Source organism: Carassius carassius, chromosome 19 (genome assembly GCF_963082965.1).
Source record: "Carassius carassius chromosome 19, fCarCar2.1, whole genome shotgun sequence".
NCBI lineage: Eukaryota > Metazoa > Chordata > Actinopteri > Cypriniformes > Cyprinidae > Carassius > Carassius carassius.
Genome location: NC_081773.1, coordinates 855,119 through 874,181, shown reverse-complemented (window position 1 = coordinate 874,181; position 19,063 = coordinate 855,119). Strand labels below are relative to the sequence as shown.

At 36.4% G+C, this 19,063-nt stretch overlaps 1 protein-coding gene across 2 annotated transcripts in view; it reads left to right on the top strand.

Moving 5' to 3' along the window:
- The first annotated feature begins 12,899 nt into the window (after positions 1-12,899).
- The window catches only part of kcnj3a (potassium inwardly rectifying channel subfamily J member 3a), a 50,786-nt gene continuing 44,622 nt past the window's right edge, over positions 12,900-19,063 (top strand). The window contains exons 1-3 of one of the 2 annotated variants that reach the window (XM_059499465.1): positions 12,900-13,564; positions 15,136-15,804; positions 17,119-17,335. In XM_059499465.1, the coding sequence (XP_059355448.1) occupies positions 15,142-15,804; positions 17,119-17,335 (880 nt within the window). In that variant the 5' untranslated portion in view covers positions 12,900-13,564; positions 15,136-15,141. The remainder of the gene's footprint in view (positions 13,565-15,135; positions 15,805-17,118; positions 17,336-19,063) is intronic. The other variant, XM_059499464.1, reaches the window with a different exon arrangement.

The window sequence follows — 19,063 nt, the reverse complement described above, 5'->3', positions numbered from 1 at the left end:
CCTCACCCTGGGGGGAAGAAACCGACGAGCGTGCTTCCAAACCCAGGGTTTGGGCACCGGATCTGGCAGATGAGGAAGGAGATAAGGACTGGCCCGTCTCCATTCCCTCTGACAGATCCACCTGCGATCCCCACGAGTGCAGTAGCCGCTCTGCCTCGGCAGAAGCGGGGCCAGCACCGCGAGGAACGCTGGTGAAGGCTCCCTCCTCGAAGAGAGCCCTCCCGGATCGAAGCGTCCGCATTGGCAATCGCTCGCAGAGCCGACTCAGCGTGCTTCGATCCCAGGCAAGCCACGCACAGACTGTGTGTATCCCCGCTCGTAATGTAGCGAGGGCAAGGAGGAACACACAATCTATAACGTGGCTTGGAATCGCCCTTCATATGTTTGGTCTTTTGCTTTTGTTTTGGTATATTGAGCTGTTTTAGCGATCTTTTAATGGCTAAGGGACAGAAAACAATAAATAGGACCAACGGGACAGACTTTTGACATGCACACTAGGGCTGTCAACGAATATTCTAAATTCGAATATGCATTCGAATAGTTAAAAAAAAAAACGAATTTCGAAGGTGAAAATTAATATTCGATTAAAAAAAAAATGTGGAAAAAAAGGCCCGCGGTAGTAGAGGCGTGGCTGTCTGCTTTGCGAGTGGGTGCGCTAGCGTGCCTGAGGGATCAGGGACAGGTCACAGCCTCACAGGAGTCGCACTGTCTGGCACAGCATCACTGCTGAAAGTTGACGCGTCTTCATGGAAGATGGCAGCAAGTGCAGAGCCCAACTCGACCGCAGCAGAGAAAAATGAGGTACAATTGTTGACCCGCGAGATTGTTGTATGCAAGCTATTTAAGATACAGTTAGCATACCATTCGACAACTAGCAACATGAGGTCACATTTCAAAAATGTGCTCCCAAATGAGCATGGCATAATGTGTGGAACTCCAGCTAAACAGTCACGTCTTGACACTTAACGTTACTTTGCATCGCCCGCCACAAGCCCTTTGTCTGCAACATTACAAGAGGTCATAACGGATAAAATAATTTCGTTCATTTGTAAGGACATGAGACCGATCAGTATCGCGGATGGGGCAGGCTTCGGGGAGTTCTGTCAAGCAATGGATCCGAGGTTTGATTATTTATCGTTTCATGTCAAGGAAAAGTTCCATGTTTACCACAGCACAGTTCGCTCGGAGCATTCAATGTCAGTTCTATATGCTGTAAAACTTCAATTAATATTAATAATATTTGTTTCAATCACTGAAAGAAGCCTGCTATATTTGGGACAACAGTCGCGACCTTAAATTGCTTGCACAAAAAAATGTTTGTTCATTTTAAACCATTATGCGCAGAGAAGGTGAGGGTGAGAGAGCGTGAGGTCTGCAGTCTTGGCCATTAGTTGATTTCCTTGTTTTTGTTTAAGTAATACGTTGTCATATATGTTTAAACTTAAATAGACTATCTATACAAGTAGTTATGTCTCTTTGTATTATTTTTGCCTGTTATTGACGTAATGCGCGTCATTGACAACATGCGCAACCAGATGTTCGAATAGTTCGAATATTCATGTATTTTTTAGAGGGAATATTCGAACGTCAATTTTGAGCAATATTGACAGCCCTAATGCACACACAGAGCGCTTGCTGACAGACGCGAAGCTGAGGCCAGCTGCACGGCATGTGCTTTTATAGCTTCCTGGTCGCTACGTCACCCCGCCCGTGACGTCACGCCTTTCCGATGGACGGATTGCACACGATATTCAGAGTCGGTCTCGTCAGGGACGTTCCCCAAAGCGCTAGACGCAGCTCGAGTTCCTGAAAAGGAACTATGGTTAATGTGGTAAACCCATAGTAAGTGTTGTGGTTATTGTACTTTAACTACAGATACTACACTAAAACTACAGTTACTTGTGTTACCGTGCTTACTGAGTAGATAGTAAACAAATAGTCAATTTACTATAGTAAAATCATAAAAAGGTGTTGTGGTTACCATTCCTACAAATACCACAGTAAAACTACAGTTACGGAGGGAGAGTCGTGGTATATGTTGTAGTTTCTGTGTATTGACTACACATATTATGGTAGAGTAACTGTTACTATGGTAAAAATATGGTAAATGTCTGGACTTTTTACCTAAACACGCTTATCATCCGATACTGTGTTGCTTGTTTTGTTGTGCTGTCATCAGCCATGTCTCAAATCTGAATACCCATGACACAACATGATTAAAAATGGGATAATTGATTTATTTATAACTGCAAAATATCTATAATATACAGTAGACGTTAGCTTAGGCTAATGTGAATGGTAGGCTACCAGCTGTGCTAACTGAGCAGCCCACTGTTCCACTAACAACTCATTTGAATGCATATGCTGCCATTTAATACTTGACCCTACCTAACGTAATGCAGAAACACTGAAATAATAAAAATCATACTGTTAACCCCATACTGTTCTCAATACTCACTTACCTGTTTGAAGGTGTACACGCATCAGGTGAACTGGGCCTGACTGGCTGAAGATGACGCGTGGTATTTGTACGCATCTACTCTCCACCAAAGTTAATGGGAAGGCTTGGCATCTCATATTCACACAAAATTGGACTTTGGCATATGCATTACGTGAAATTGGAAAGTGTAAACTCGAATTATTTATACACTGATTGATGAGACTGGGTTGAACCTCCTCTCTAAATCAGGCTGTTAATAAGACCCTTTGCTTCATGTTTAGACTTGTTTTGTATTTCTTTAAATAACACTTCAAAATAACTGCTATAGATTATTTCTCCAGAGAGAAAGACAGTGAAAGGCAGAGGGAGAAATTATTAAAAATACATCATCTGAACATTCCGTGATTTGTATATGTGTGTGTGTTTGTGTCTACCTTAGATAATGTGATTTCATTAATGTGAGATGATTGTCAAAGTATAAAAGAAGACGAGGCAGGTCAGTGTCTCGTTTTGTCTCATCTCTCTCTCTATCTTTCTTTCTCTTCTGCTGATCTCATAAATGTTGCTGCTCTTATTTGGGGTGGGACCTTGTGGTTCGGTTGCTCCAGAGAACAAAAGCGTTTTAATTAGTGGGTGTTACAAGCACGAGTCTCATGGGAAGGGCAGATTCTGAGTGACAGTGAAGGGTTACAGCTGGACACATTCTCTAAATCCTCAGTGTAGCAAAAACTAGCATTTATGTGAGCTCTTAATGGATATAATATTGTTTCACAGAGTATATCAGTTCACAGTCTACTGAAAAGACCGAACATCTGTGGTTCTTTGGGCACTGTGATAAAACAAACTGCTCACTGCACTGGATATGGACCACTGTGAGGCTGCTTCTCCAAAAGTAGCCCACTAAGAATCTCATTAAGACTGCTGAGCCATTTCCTCATGCAGTGTTTTCATAGCTGGGTATTTTCATACTGGATTTGAGAAAAGTGTCAAACCAGAATGGAGACAGACAATGTAAGTTAATCTTAACAGTGGCTAAAATGTTTATATATGAGGGTAAAATCTAAACATTTACGATGATGCTGTACAGTCCAAGTAAAGTGTGCCAGATGGTGTTAATCATATGTATTTAACATAACCTCACATATTTAGAACTGAAAAATGGGAAATAAATGATAGTGAGCACAATTTTGAGCACCCTGGGCACTACAGTGAATGCTGTGCAATGTACAAACAGAAAAATAAGGCATGTTACCTTTCTACAGAATTTTGTACTGCATCCAAAATTGCATACTACTCTACTATATTGTAGACGAAAAGAACCTGAAAGACTTACTACTTCCAGTGAGATTCTGAAGAATTCATCTGATTCAAGGGATACAACTGATGCTGTTAGGTCACATTGCAATGACTATGTTTACATGCACCATCATAATGTGATTTAGGCAAAACTGCAATTAAACTTTTACATATTTAGCAGCTATAATTCCATCAAACTCGTAGTAACCATAATTGTATTAAAATATGTGGTGTATGCTAGTTTTAATCACAAAAAAAACAGGCATGTAAACAATGTACTTGCATCTATTCCTCACCGATCAAAGTGCATGTGCTCATACATACACAAAAGGCATGCTTTGTTCACACAACTCCATGACTGAACTCTGTGACATGCAAAAGTTTTATACCAACAATAATTTGCTACAGATGCAGTGTGTTTTACTCACCAACGGGTGTCTCAGAAAACTATCTGTTTACTCGGCTTCACGAATAACGGTCAGCAAAACAGCCAATAACGGTTCGTAGAGGTTCGTAAATGGGTTTTCTACAGCATTTCCTCTCTGAAGATGAGAAATTGTGATCCAGAAATCTGTTATTGGTAATCAATACCTTCACAACAGAACAACAGATTCCAATATCTGTGAAAAAGCTACTCCCACACTACCCCAACCAGTCTCTGAGAGGCACTAGGGAAGACTCTAATAGACGTTTTCTGAGCTCACAATGGAGGCAAACAACCTCATGCAATAACTCTGATGAGAGTGATTAAGGCACATGGTGTGAAACGAGAGGATGATTGTCTGGAATGATTGGCTGAGTGACCCTGAATGGAAGTGCTGCATTTTGTGTCCCCTTTCCTTGCTGATTATATTAATAAGATAAATCCAAGATCCCCCACCAGGCCTTAACCCGACTATTTTTATGAAATGGGTTACACAAATCTCTTTCACTGGCCTCTGGAGAGCAGATGATCAGTTTTGGAGAGGAGGTATAAAGGGTCATTGCTCTCATGGGATTTGTCAGTGATTGGAAATAGATAGAAATGGGGCGGCAAATCAAAGTCAGAAATAAATGGAATTGGGGTAGCCAGTTCTGCCCCAGAGTGGCGAAGACCTAATTAGTGGTGTTTGCTACGGACATAAATGATCCCTCAAATCATGCGGCTTGACAAGCAGAGTGTTTAGTTTCTTTTCCTGGTGGATGATGCAATGGGTGAAACATTTCCATGAACATGCAAAGAATCCAAGCATATCTATAAACTACACTATACTATAGACTTGAGGTGGCCTCCAACCACACTGTAAAAAATAATTCTGTGGCTTAGTAAATATTACAGAAATTTTTAACTTTATTAACTTAATAAAATCTCTGAATATCGTGTACTTGATTGCTTGAGTTAAACATACCAAAATAATTGAGTAAAAATCCAAGTTCATTTTATCTAAAATTTACAGATATATTTAAGTTGTTTTCAATAAAATTATTTAGTTTTTGACTAACCAATTATTTCTTTATAATATACTTAATATATTTGTGAAATTTCTATCAAAATATTTGAGAATGTTGAATTAAACTGATCTGTTTCAAGAAACAAAAATATTACTTAATTCAAATCAATATTATTAATATATTTAACACACTCTTAAAATTTGAGTAAGTTTACTCAATTAAAACAATGCACCCCTCCCCCACCCTCTGACATGACGACAACTCGACGGTTGGTTGAGTCAGTTTGAACTCTCCAGTCTCCAGACAACAGCTCTCTTCTCAGCGTCGCAGATTTGGTGCATTTCCTCTGTGAAATTCAGGTTTGTGTATGTTTTATTTTATCTATAAAATCTTTACTGTGCTTTAAATCATATTTAATGCAAAACAACTTACAGAGGCATAATTCGACACCTAAACGAGAGTGGCGCCTGTCTTTTTGCATGATTGAAACGCTTTGCATAAACACATGACTTTATTCCTAATGATAATAAATATAATTATTATCATTTGGATGATAAAATGTCCTCAGAACTGTCACTGTTTGTATATTGGCAGGTTATGTCAGTCACTCGCAGTATCTATCGGCTGTGAGTGAAACGCAGGACGGCGGTATGAAGTTTAAAGTTCACCCGCAGAGGCGAGTCCGTCTTCGGCACGAGGACCAGTGCTGACTTTGCTGCAGCCTGGAATTGAACTACTGGTTTCGTCTGGTCAGAGGAGAACTGGCCCCCCAACTGAGCCTGGTTTCTCCCAAGGTTTTTTTCTCCATTCTGTCACCGATGGAGTTTAGGTTCCTTGCCGCTGTCGCCTCTGGCTTGCTTAGTTGGGGACACTTCATCTACAGCGATATCGTTGACTTGATTGCAAATAAATGCACAGACACTATTTAACTGAACAGAGATGACATAACTGAATCCAATGATGAACTGCCTATAACTATCATTTTTGCATTATTGACACATTGTTTTCCTAATGAATGTTGTTCAGTTGCTTTGACGCAATGTATTTTGTTTAAAGCGCTATATACATAAAGGTGACATTGACATTGACATTGATCCGGTGGATATTGGGTTGATTTGATTACACTTGAATTAGGCTACCTGAATTTTTTTATATTTAATTTTTACTTATAAAATGTTTGTTAAATGAGTTTAAATGTTGGCAATATTGTATACAGTGTAAAATGTGCTGTATTGCTGTACTCATTGACAATAAAGGCCAATGTCATGTATACTGGTGGTTGTGTGGAGTACTATTTTACAAAGGTTTAGAGAAAATAAAAAGTTAATATTACTCATTAATAAAAACAGTTAATATTACTCATAAATATTGTTTTTAAATGTTTAAATGTTCAATTATTTCTACTCAATTTTATTTGTTAATGTACCAGATGCAGTTACTCAGATTTACTTATTTTTTTTACTTGCATTTACTCAATTCATAAAGTATATTTCATGGATTTCACAGCTTTAAAATTTACTCAATGTTTTTGAGTGTAAAAATGTTTCACCAATAAAATTGAGTAAATAATAGTTAAACTTTTTACAGTGCAGTAAAGGTGTGGTCACAACATTTTGCAGGAGAAATCCAGTCACCCCAGTAGGGATCCGTGCAATTGGGAGTTTCGTGTGAGGATGGAAAAGTTTGGCACGCAGATATAGCTTATGTTCAAGTTTATTATGCTAATATTCACCACACTGATCAACATAAAGCTGCTTGGAAAGTGACTTGTGCATGCACTGCTTCATACATCACTACACTATCGACAATAGACACTGGACCTGTTTTTGTATTGAAAGAAATGTGACCACATCCTAAGAACACTTTAGAAGCTACATAGCAACACCCTGACCACCAATCAGAAAACCTATTAGTATTGTGATGCACAAGCACCATTAAAATCTAGTTCTAGTTCTGTTTAATTTTTCTGCTAAATCAATCTGCCTTATTTTATGTTCTTTTCTTGTCTGGCAAATAGTTCATAACATGTTTCTGACTGAATCAAATATGTAATAATTTACAAAGCTTGTCTGTACCACAAAATCATTCTTCACCCACTGCACTGCCTCATCACTGGAAGATTTTTTGGCTGCTGTGTTAACAGCGAAAGTTTAAAATGCATTAATTGCACCTCGCTGATGGGAGATAATCTGCACAATTAAAATAATTGTTCTGCTGGAGCTGTGCTGGAAGAGTCCTCTTTCACAGCTCTTGCAGGAGGCTGGCCATAAATAGCAAGATGCTCCTCGCCATATGCTGCCGAGCTCAGAGGAGACCGCTTCAGTAAGGACTGTCCTTATGCACCACTTAAGAGTGAAGCTCAGAGATAACAGTGGTTAAATTACATTTGTAACTGACTGTTTTTGAGCATTACAAAGATCAAGATAATATGGGAAGTCTTGCCAGGAAATGTGTTGTGTTTGTTTTACCTTGAGTGAATGTGTGTGTGTGTGTGGGGGGGGGGGGATACAGTGTGTCATACTGTGTTTGACCTATTGCCACAAAGTAACTAGAAACCTGAGATTCTTGTCAATTCTTTTCATGCTTCTTGTCTTCTGCCTTAAATCTATGAAATGTGTGGCGTCACGCTTTATTTTAAGGTCCAATTCTCAATTTTAAATAACTATTAACCAGGACTTTTGCCTCAATAAACTCCAAATTCGCTGCTTATTAATAGTTAGTAAGGTAGCTGGTAAATTTAGGTATTGGGTAGGGTTACGGATGTAGAATACAGATTATGTGCTTTGTAAGTACTAATAAATAGATAATATGCTAATAATAGCCATTCTAAGCAACTAGCCAGTGAGAATTGGTCTCTGAAGTAAAGTGATACCATTTGTGGTAATTTTACGGCAACAACCCCTTAACTGAAATAATGTTAATATGGCATATTACTACATTTATCTTTTATTTGCCTTTATAATATATTAGCAATCACCTTAAACTAACTTTCTAAGGAGGAACATAGTTTCTGTTGTTCAAAAACACACAACAGAATGGACCAGAATGTCTGTTAACAGTTTATTTTAAGGACCTAGAAACCTTCGCCCTGGTTTAAATGCATATGTTTTGATTGTTTTTATTCTCAAAATCGAAACAATATTGCAATAATAAAAGTAATAATAATGATGATGATGATGATGATAATAAAACAATTACTAATAAGAAAGAAATATAGATAGAAAGAAAGAAAGAAAGAAAGAAAGAAAGAAAGAAAGAAAGAAAGAAAGAAAGAAAAATAATCTTGCTGACAAAACCTTACACAACAAATATAGATATGCTTCACATTTGAATGAGTTACAAAATGACATAACGGTGTTCCTCAATAAACATGTCTAAAAAAGTGTTTTGCAACCAGATTCATTTAAAATAATTCGCTTTTGTCACTTGTCATGTTCTGAGCTGAATTAGTAGGCTATCTGAGATTTGAAGGTTGAATTTGGTATGGGGAAAATTTTAAGGATGTACGCCTGTAAAATACGAAGATAGCCTATTGAACATAAAGTTTATATTTAGGGGTAAGAATTTCACTTCACTCTCTCCATTTAGCACAGAATAGCTTCTGGTTCATTTATGAACATACAGCAGTTTTTTTATTTTTATTTTTTTCTTAGTTTTTTAATGTGTTCTAAAAATTGACAACAACATGGTGCACTAAAGATTATTGTGCAATTTAGAGATATGTGAGGTGGTCATGAGTACAGACAAAACACACTGTATCAACAATGTTGCCACAACTGCATCTGACATCACAATTAGTAAATGAATAAGAGTAAATGATACTGGGTGTGTAAATTAATAATTTACTAATGTAACAGTTAAGCAAATCGTCAAAGTAATGCAAAAACAAAAGTGCTGCATGGGGTATAAAGTCTCGGTGCTCTTTGGTTGTGGGATAGTAAATCTCTGAAGACAAGAACTCCAAGGCACTCGAATATCTCAGTGAAAAAATTAAAAAGCCTTTATTACATTCTTGGCTTGCTTTTTTTTTTTAAATGGTGAGAGGTACACCTACGCGTTGCGGCTACATGCCTTCATCAGGGTGTGTATTACAAACAATGTCTCAGTTCATTTAACAACAGCTAATTAATACAATTAATTTAAGCAAATTAATTAAGCAAAATCGTGTTCTAACTGTACTCTGTCTAGTCTTTACATTACATCTTAGAAAAGGTTCATGAAAGTACCTTAAATATGCTAGGTTCTAATATGAACCTTTTACCACAGCAAAGGTTCTTAAAATAACTGCCAAATAACCAGTGGATCATTGTAGAACCTTTAAGTTCAACTTTGAACCTTTTTGATAGCTAGAAGTTCATTTTTGCACTTAAAGGTTCTTTTTTGAACTCTAAAGGTTCGATCTCTTCTAGGAGTGTACTCTTGCTATTAACTACATAAGTTGCATGCACATTACCAGCATATTGGCCGTTTACTAGTATTTATTAAACACATATGAATACCTTATTCTGACAATATTCTAGATCCCATTTCTAAACGTAATAACTACCGTACTAATTAATAAGCAGCACAGTTTGAGGGAAAAGTCATAGTTAATTGTGAATATTTATTCCCAATTCTAAACTGTTAGTGAACGTTTTTTTTTTTTTTTTAGTTGAGCAGTTCATGGCATTAAACTCTGAAACAATAGTCAAATGCGTCCATTTTATGCATGTTCACACAGATTACTTGAAGTTTAATGTTAGCATGTTGCTTTATTTAAAACATTATCTGTAATGAGATCATATTGACATTTTCAATATTGATACAGAATAATGCTACTTCATACAGTATATGCTACATAAAGTCTCAAAATTCTGTACATTTGCATGGTGCACAAGGGTTTGGAACAAGTTTGTTCACAAAAAGTTAGCTACAATGATCTTGTGTCTCTCTGCTCTTTTTTTTTTTTACATTTTCACATAAGTCTAAAGTTTTGTCTATGGGGCTCATAAATACCTCGCTGGCGTCAGACTCGACTCTGATCTAAAAATGCTCCAGCACTGTTGTGAATCTCTTTTGTTTAGAGTCTACCATTAGCAGAAACTCAAGACAAACAGAACCTCTTGTGCTCATTAAGCAGTCGTTACACTGACCCGCTCTCACCCGGAACTCATTAATAACCACTGACGCTTCCGTAAGCCGGAGCTGCTGCTCTTCTTATCTGACAACTCACCATATTTAAGACTTAGAAGACTGGCCACGGGAAAGTTCATTATCTCTGAAGGAAAGGAAAAGGCCAGGAGAATCTGGATACTAATTGGATATATCTGTATATAACTGAAATCAAAATATTCCTGGAAATTATCTCATTAAATAGTGTGACAGTTTGTGTAAATGTTAATAGTGCATGTGGACAGCTCTTGTGACAAACTACATGTACATTTTTATCAACATTTTTTTTTTTTTGTTATTTTATTTTTTTATTGCAGACACCAGTATATTTCAATTAGAATATTATGTAGAATTATGAAAAAGTCTTCTGTACTGATATTGATCTGTTCAAGGCAGACTGAGAAAATGTGCTAAATTGGCTGGGAAAATGTCTATTCAGAAACTCCCTGGGCAAAGCGTGATATGTCAAGTGACAATAAACAAATTGATTTAAAAACTGATATTTCAACAAGATGATTTTACTACAGTGCTATAAATATGATCTATTATTGTGTTCTGAAAAAAAAAAAAAAAACTGAATTTATAATAAAGCATTTTAACAGCAAGCTGTTCATTAGCCCTCAAATATCTAATTTTAACCAAAAACATTTTGTTGTCAAATACCTTTTTCAACTGGAAATACATCCGCACTCATAAAATCATGTTTAATAATTCAAGTAAAATATTTGTATACTGATGGAACCATAAATTGTTGCTAAGGTTGGCAAATTATTCAGCTTTGTCACAGCAGTTTGTAAAGTTTGTCACCAGATTGAGTCACTCCAATTACCACAACACAGGTAGAGGAGAGACTGAAAAAAATACTAAAGGGAAAGGTGAAACAAAAAAAAAAAGGGTAAGAAGAAGTGCAGTCAGGTTGTGCCAAGGGGCAGACTGCTTTGTTTTAATAGTTTAATGCTTAATAGTTTGAAACATTTCTGGAGAAATTTTCTTGCATTTGAGTAATTTGGCTTTTGACATTTGTTAATGTGACATTTTCCCTGTGGCTGAATATCTGACATGTCAATAAAACATATTTTTCTGAATCTAAAAAGAGACAGAGAGGGAGAGAGAATCAGAGAAATCAGTCTTTATCTTTGTGAGCTCTTTTACATAAACACAGGACTCATATTATTTATTGTTATTACTGCTGAATGTAGCTTCTTTAAATCTTTGAGTCAGTTTCAGTGGTTTTAAAGGAAAGTGTCTTGCTTTAACAAGCACAGATCAATAATCTATTTATCCTTGACTGATGGGAGGAGCTGCTCATTTTTTTGACCCAAAGAATATACACACGTAGACACACACACGCACGCACGCACACACACACACACACACACACACACATGCTCAACAGAAAAAGAGCTTTAGAGTGTAAATATGCTGTTACTGCCTTGATAAATCAAGATAATGTATGTACAATATCATTTATGCCATAACAAGACATACTAGCAAATGACTCCCTTCTAGAATACATTACTTTGGCTGACTGTCTCACTTAGGTACGATCTAAAAAGCTTCTCTGTTTGGAGAAAGTGTTGAGAATTTTCAATGTGCATCTACATCCTCCCAAGGCCTCAGTAAATCAGACTGTCAACACAAATCAAATTAGGCAGGTAGACTACAGCGATATGCCAGGCAGGTGGCTGGTCATCCTTCTCTTTCGATGGGTAAATTACATTTGACATCCCTACAAGCTATAAATAGATACACACACGTACAACAAGGAGTTTGATCTTGACAAAATACATATTATAGCAATTTGTCGACATGCCAAATCATGCCTTTTCTGTTTGCCCCAAAGGTTTCAAGCATTACTGTGTTTGCTTTGTTGTGTAATCAGAAACCATAATTTGCTGTGCTGTGTGCAAAGAGGGGGGATGCAATTGAACTCCCAGATGTTCAGTTGCATTTGTAATAGTCGATGCATGTGTATGTGAGTGTGGCCTTCATTAATATTGTACCATTGAAACTTTCTTTGATTCTGCATCTGCTGTGTTAGAGGCTATTTCATTTACTCACTGAATAACCCATTGCTACACAAAACAGCATTCACAACTTATTTTACATCAATAATGATGAAAGAAAATGAATATGAGACTTAATGTTATAAAACGGGATCTGACTTTAAATTGATCCTTATGCAAAAATCTAGAATCTATAACATGCACCGATGAATTACAGACAAAGATCAGTAACATGCATTACAAAAGGGTCTATTTTGAATGCATGTTGACTCTAAGTTGGTAATTATTGTTTATTGAATTATTTACAACACTATGCATTCCATATGTAGATTGTAGCCTATTGTTTTGTATGCAGTTTTATGTATTGCATTGTATGTTCTATGCATGCATACTGTACTAATGTATATGTACATTGCTTGCAATATCACGAATAACAATATCATGAATAACTGTGAAGTAAAAATCATTGTAAGTGTAACTTCCTTAGCCAATAAACGTGAATTGTGATTGTACAGTTCCGCCCTCCCCTGGTGAATGATACACACCTCAGTATCCTGCAAGCGAGCTTCAGACGCGTCGAGAGAAACGCTCAGGAAAACCGAGGAGACACACTCGCACACTCACTCTGGGGGTCTGAAGGACACGACCTGGCCGTCCCTGCGACCGTTTGGCCATTGTTGTCTTATTCTCTTAAAACGATAACGCTGGAACGAGTGAGCTTGGGTTTGGGAAGGAAACCTACTGTAAATCTGACTGTCTGAGGCGCGTCCGAATGAAATGATTACCATCATCTTGACTTTAACAGACAGGCTCCCAGCAACGTAATCTAGTTAAGTTGTATATGTCCTGCTACTGAGCAGACAGAGGTGGAGAAAAACCTTCCAGGTGTTGAGAAAACATCTAGTTTTTGTACCCATCAGTTGTTGTGCAACTCGCTGGACGGAAGAATTTGCTCATCTTTGTTTGGACTCTTCATCTGTGATGAGACTGACGGAAATCATCCACAACTTTGAGCTGCTGTTTGTGAAACTCAAATGAACAGATGAGTGAAGACAAAGCTGATGGACAGCATCTGTGGAGAGTTCCCTGCATCTCTGCTTTCAGACCCAACGAGCAAACATGTATCTTTACACCGTTTCAGAAAATAAATAGACGACCGTTTCTCTTTAAACTTCACCTCGGTCTGAAATGCTACGCAGGTAATGAGAAGAAAGGAGAAATCCCTGTACGGTGAAAATCGGTAAGATCATTGTCTTCTCTTCTTATTCTTCATATTTTAATTAGACCGGGGCTATCCTCATAATTTGTGCTGACTATTTCTCAGGGTACTGTGGGTTGAGTTTTGAAAGTCAATATATGTTGACGATAACACTTTAGGGGCCAATTCTCACTATTAAGTACTTGCTTATAGCATGCCTATTATCAATATATTGGTTATTACATATTATTATTAACATATTATAATATTAACTATTCTACATGCCTGACCCTACCCATAATAACAACTACCTTACTACTGTTACTATTAATATAAAAAAAGAAAAAAATATGTTCTGCATAATTAGCCTACTTGCAAGTAACCCTAACTATATAATAAGTACATGTAGTTAATTAATATTAAGCAAGGACGTAAATGTATAACTAACCAGGGCACCTTAAAATAAAGCATAACCCAAAAAAGCCATTTCACCGTTACTGGCCAGGATACAGTATATTTTACAGCTGATGTCCTTTTTTTTTCTGTCTTAAGTACAAAAGCTATTGTAGGAGCCATTTATGTTTATTGTTTGCATAATATTTTATTTTGTTTGGCTATATTTATAGTAGTATTTTGCACACTGGGTGACAGTGATTAGATGCACATGGTTGTATATAAGGGTGCATAGGTGACAGGAAGTGGTAGCCACAGGTAGGGGGAGCACAAACAGTTCTCACCAGACCACAGACAACAGAGCCACAGACAAAGCTACAGAGCATGGATTACAGATCAAACAGCGTGGCCTACACGCAAACAACTGAAAACAAGATAAGAAATCAACAGGTATGTTCATCTGTTTGTACAATTTATTACAATAACCACAAACCTCAACTGCAATAATCTCTGGAAAATCTTTGTGTGTCTGCGTATCAAACTTCACCCCTACCTGTGTGCATGATGGCAAAGCTATGGTAAAACAGGATAAGGATTGCCAAAACAGCTATCTTCCACAAAATTTGAAAGGTGTTAACAGCAAAATGTAAACGATGAAGTAATTATGGAGCAAAGGCAATTAATAAAACAGCCAATGAGGGAAAAAAATGTAAAGCTGTAACACTTTATTTTACAGTGTCTTATTGCATGTAATAACTAAATTAACAGCTGTAAATTATGCATAATTAAATCAACTAATCTCAAACCTGACCCTAAACCTATAGTAAGTACAGTTTGTAAAGTAAAATTATGCACTGCTTTTTTGTATATCAGCGAAATCTTAAAATGAAGTGAAACCTAAAAAGCTACTGTGTAGGCACATTTCTAATTATTAATCAAAATAATATTTCTATAAAACGCGAAAACTGACATATCCGCCACACTATGTACAATGTAGTGAAATGTTGATGAAGTGTACTGAAATGATACTAAAAAATGAATGCTGCAGTAGTTACTGAGATAAAGCCTATGTGACAACTTCTTCATGTGACAACCAGCTTTGGTCTGTTTTTGCTTTTGTTTTTACTTATAACATTTTTATCTATTGAAAAGGTCATGACTTGTCAAATACACTGCTAAAATATCAGAAAGTCAAGTTAGCTTCACTCCTGTCTCTGCAGGATAAAATGTCTGCTCTTCATAAGAAATTTGGAAGCGACTATCAGGTAGTGACCACCACATCTTCCAGCCACCAGAAAGACAAGAGGAGGAAACGACAGCGATTTGTCGACAAGAACGGACGATGCAACGTCCAGCATGGAAACCTGGGTGGAGAGACCAGCAGATATCTCTCAGACTTATTCACTACTTTAGTAGACCTCAAATGGCGATGGAACCTCTTCATCTTCATCCTCACATACACAGTAGCATGGCTATTCATGGCTTCGATGTGGTGGGTCATCGCATACATCAGAGGAGACCTGTACCGAACTCATGATGAGAAGTACACACCATGCGTGGCCAACGTCTATAACTTTCCCTCTGCTTTCCTTTTCTTCATTGAGACAGAGGCCACTATAGGATATGGCCATAGATACATCACTGATAAATGTCCAGAAGGAATCATTCTCTTCCTGTTTCAGTCCATCTTGGGCTCCATAGTGGATGCCTTTTTAATAGGCTGTATGTTTATTAAGATGTCTCAACCCAAGAAGAGGGCAGAGACTCTGATGTTTAGTGAAAATGCAGCCATTTCCATGCGTGACGGCAAACTCACACTGATGTTCAGGGTGGGAAATCTACGCAACAGCCACATGGTTTCAGCACAGATCCGGTGTAAATTACTCAAGGTGAGGTGGTGCCTTTTGTCCACTTATAGAGTTTATGGGTTACATTACATTTTTCAAGTGTCCTTGTTACTGTCTAATTATATATTTATATATGAGTAATATCAATTAACTAAATGTACTTACTGTATGGTTAGGATGGTGGTTTGGTTTATGTGTGCTAATAGGTCTTACTTGGATAATATAACAAATCTTGTGTTTTCAATACTTACTTACATTAGCATTGTTGAATAATTCTTAAAGGGATAGTCCCCCCCCCCCCAAAAAAAAAAAAAAAACTACCCTCATGATGTTCAAAACCTGTCATGTCAATTTATTTATTTAGCACCTTATAAAATACAGAATGTTTCAAAGCAACTTCACAGTAACATAACAGTAGTAATGTTGTAAAGTTAATTCTAAACTGAATAGAGTTCAGCTGTAAAGCAACTAAAAAGACAATTGTGTCATTATTCAGCTTAATTTAGGTCCTGGAACTTACAACTTGTGTGACTCTCTTCTGTGGAACACAACAAACAATATTTTGAAGAACATTTTTGATATCCATTGTCTTTCATTTTATTTTCTTGTCTATACTATGAATGTCAATAGGAACCAAAACTGTTTGATTCTTGAACATCTATTTTATTATGGTCCATAAAGGGAAAAACATAATACACGTTTGGAGCAACATAAGTGTGAGTAAATGAGGATATATTAAAAAATAAAAAATATATTTTTTTTTGGAGGGGGGGGGGTGAAGTATATGTTTCAAAACATATATACCTACCATTGCTTTCTACAGCTGCTTAACTTTAGTAACATTATTACTGTTGTAGCAAGTCCTATATTTACATGAAATACGTGTAACATGGGTGATGTAATAGAAAGTGTTACCCTGCCCTCTGATGTTCATTAACAGACTCAGCCTGTGCTTGGTTGTGAATCATGACATTCTCTTTTTTAATTAAAAATAGTTCAAATAAATGAGAGTGAGATATAACCTTATTTCAGTTAAATGTTATAGATGTCAATTAGCACAGCATAAGAGACTGTTGAAAATAGGTTCGCAATCCCTATGGCTGCCATGTTTCATTGTAGGCCTATATTTTAGTATGCTGGCCAGAAATGCTGCCAAGATTCTTGCTGCATAGTGTCTTGGTAACTTGTGATCGGTATAAAAATAACATTGATTTCTTTATTGTATACTTTGAGCTTTAATTTGATGTCATACCTGTCTGTCCTTTGATGCCTGACTGTCTATCCTGACAGCTCAATTCACTGTACAATGTCTAAAGCAATTTATACGCCCCATCTCTTCTCTTTTCACTCCTGCAGTCCCGACAGACGCCCGAGGGTGAGTTCCTCCCCCTGGATCAGCTGGAGCTGGATGTGGGTTTTAGCACCGGAGCAGATCAACTCTTTCTCGTGTCACCACTCACAATCTGTCATGTGATCGACACAAAGAGCCCCTTCTACGAGCTCTCACAGCGATCAATGCAGACGGAACAGTTTGAAATAGTCGTGATTTTGGAGGGGATTGTTGAAACGACTGGTAAGTTATTCTGTCTGCTATTTTTAATCATGCATTGTCTTGAGACTGGATTGCAGTTACAAGTATTGGTAATGCATATTACTAGAATATTAGCCATTTATTTGTACTACTTAAGCACACATATTATGAAGTACAGTAGATGAGTTAGTTTCTTCATCAGAACTGATTTGGAGAAATTTAGCATTGCATCACTTGCTCACCAATGGATCTTCTGCAGTGGATAGCTGATGATTAAAAAAAATAAATAAAATAAAATAAACCTTTATCCAGAGGTCATCCACACCACTTCAGTACAGTTACCATCTTGTGAAGCGGAAAGCTGCCTGTTTGTAATAAATAAATATGTATTTAACTTAAAATCTTTTTAACTTCAAATTTAAACTGAAAAGTCATCAGGAGAGAAATATGCAAAGACCAAGCACTGTTTACAAGCAGCAGTGCAAAAAAAAACAAAACAAAAAAATATTCAAATAAAACCAAATCACCAGTGGATTTTAATGTGAGAAGACAACAGGTGATGGACTTCACATTATTCTGAATTAAGGACTGATATTTTGGCCAGAAGAGACAGTTTAACTCACTATTAACTATGACTTTTGCCTTAATCAAGTCCTAATTTGCTCATTGAGCAAATAATAGTTAGTCATGTAGTTATCAGTTTAGGTAGAATATGGGTAGGATTAATGGATCTTATATATCGCCATGCAGAACAAGGCATTACTATGAGCTTTATAAATAATAATAAACAGCCAATATGCTAGATTTTATCAGCTGTTTGGACTCTCACTCTGATGGCAACCAAAGGATCCATTGTTGAGCAAGTACTACATTTCTCAAAATCTGTTCTGATGAAGAAACAAACTCAGGTACATCTTGGATGGTGTAGCAAATTAGCTGAAAAGGGAACTATAAACAATTACAATGAATTATAATTAATTAAAATTATTTAAATCAGCTGCGAGACGTAGCTGTAGCAGAATTAGATGCCATCAACTAATCTGTTCGTCCAGCAAACATTCAATGTTAAGTTCAACTCTTAGAAAGGATATTTTCGTGGCCGCAGATAATATATTTTTCATAAAGTATTAATGCATTAGAGTATGTAGCTGGATCAGAATCATAAAATGACATTATTCACAAGCAGAAACTCATGTAATTTGTGCACAAAAATTTTATTAACTAAACGCTAACACACGTAACTAATCTAAACAAACAAACATACACTCACTGGCCACTGAATTTGAATTTTTTGAATTTTATTGAAAGGATAGCCCCTTGAGATGTAACACCTCATTTTCAAGGGGGTCCTAAGAACATGAGCAAAATATAAAGCACAAATAATACTACTACTACTACTACTAATAATAATAAAACACCAAACCAAACAACTTTACAAACAAAACTACAAAAAACAAGACAAGACAAAACAAATGCTCAACCTGCTTAGTCTAAACATCATACATCATCAACATAAAGCCGAATAGTAATCGAAAATCATCAAATTTATCTCAAGAAAAAAAATAAAAAAATAAAAATAAATAAATAAATAAATAAATAAATAAATAAATAATATATATATATATATATATATATATATATATATATATATATATATATATATATATATATATATATATATATATATATAAATCAAAAACATGAACAAGTTATTTTAAAATAAGAAAATAAAGATAACCTAAAGTGATAAAAAGGGAGGTAATAGATTTC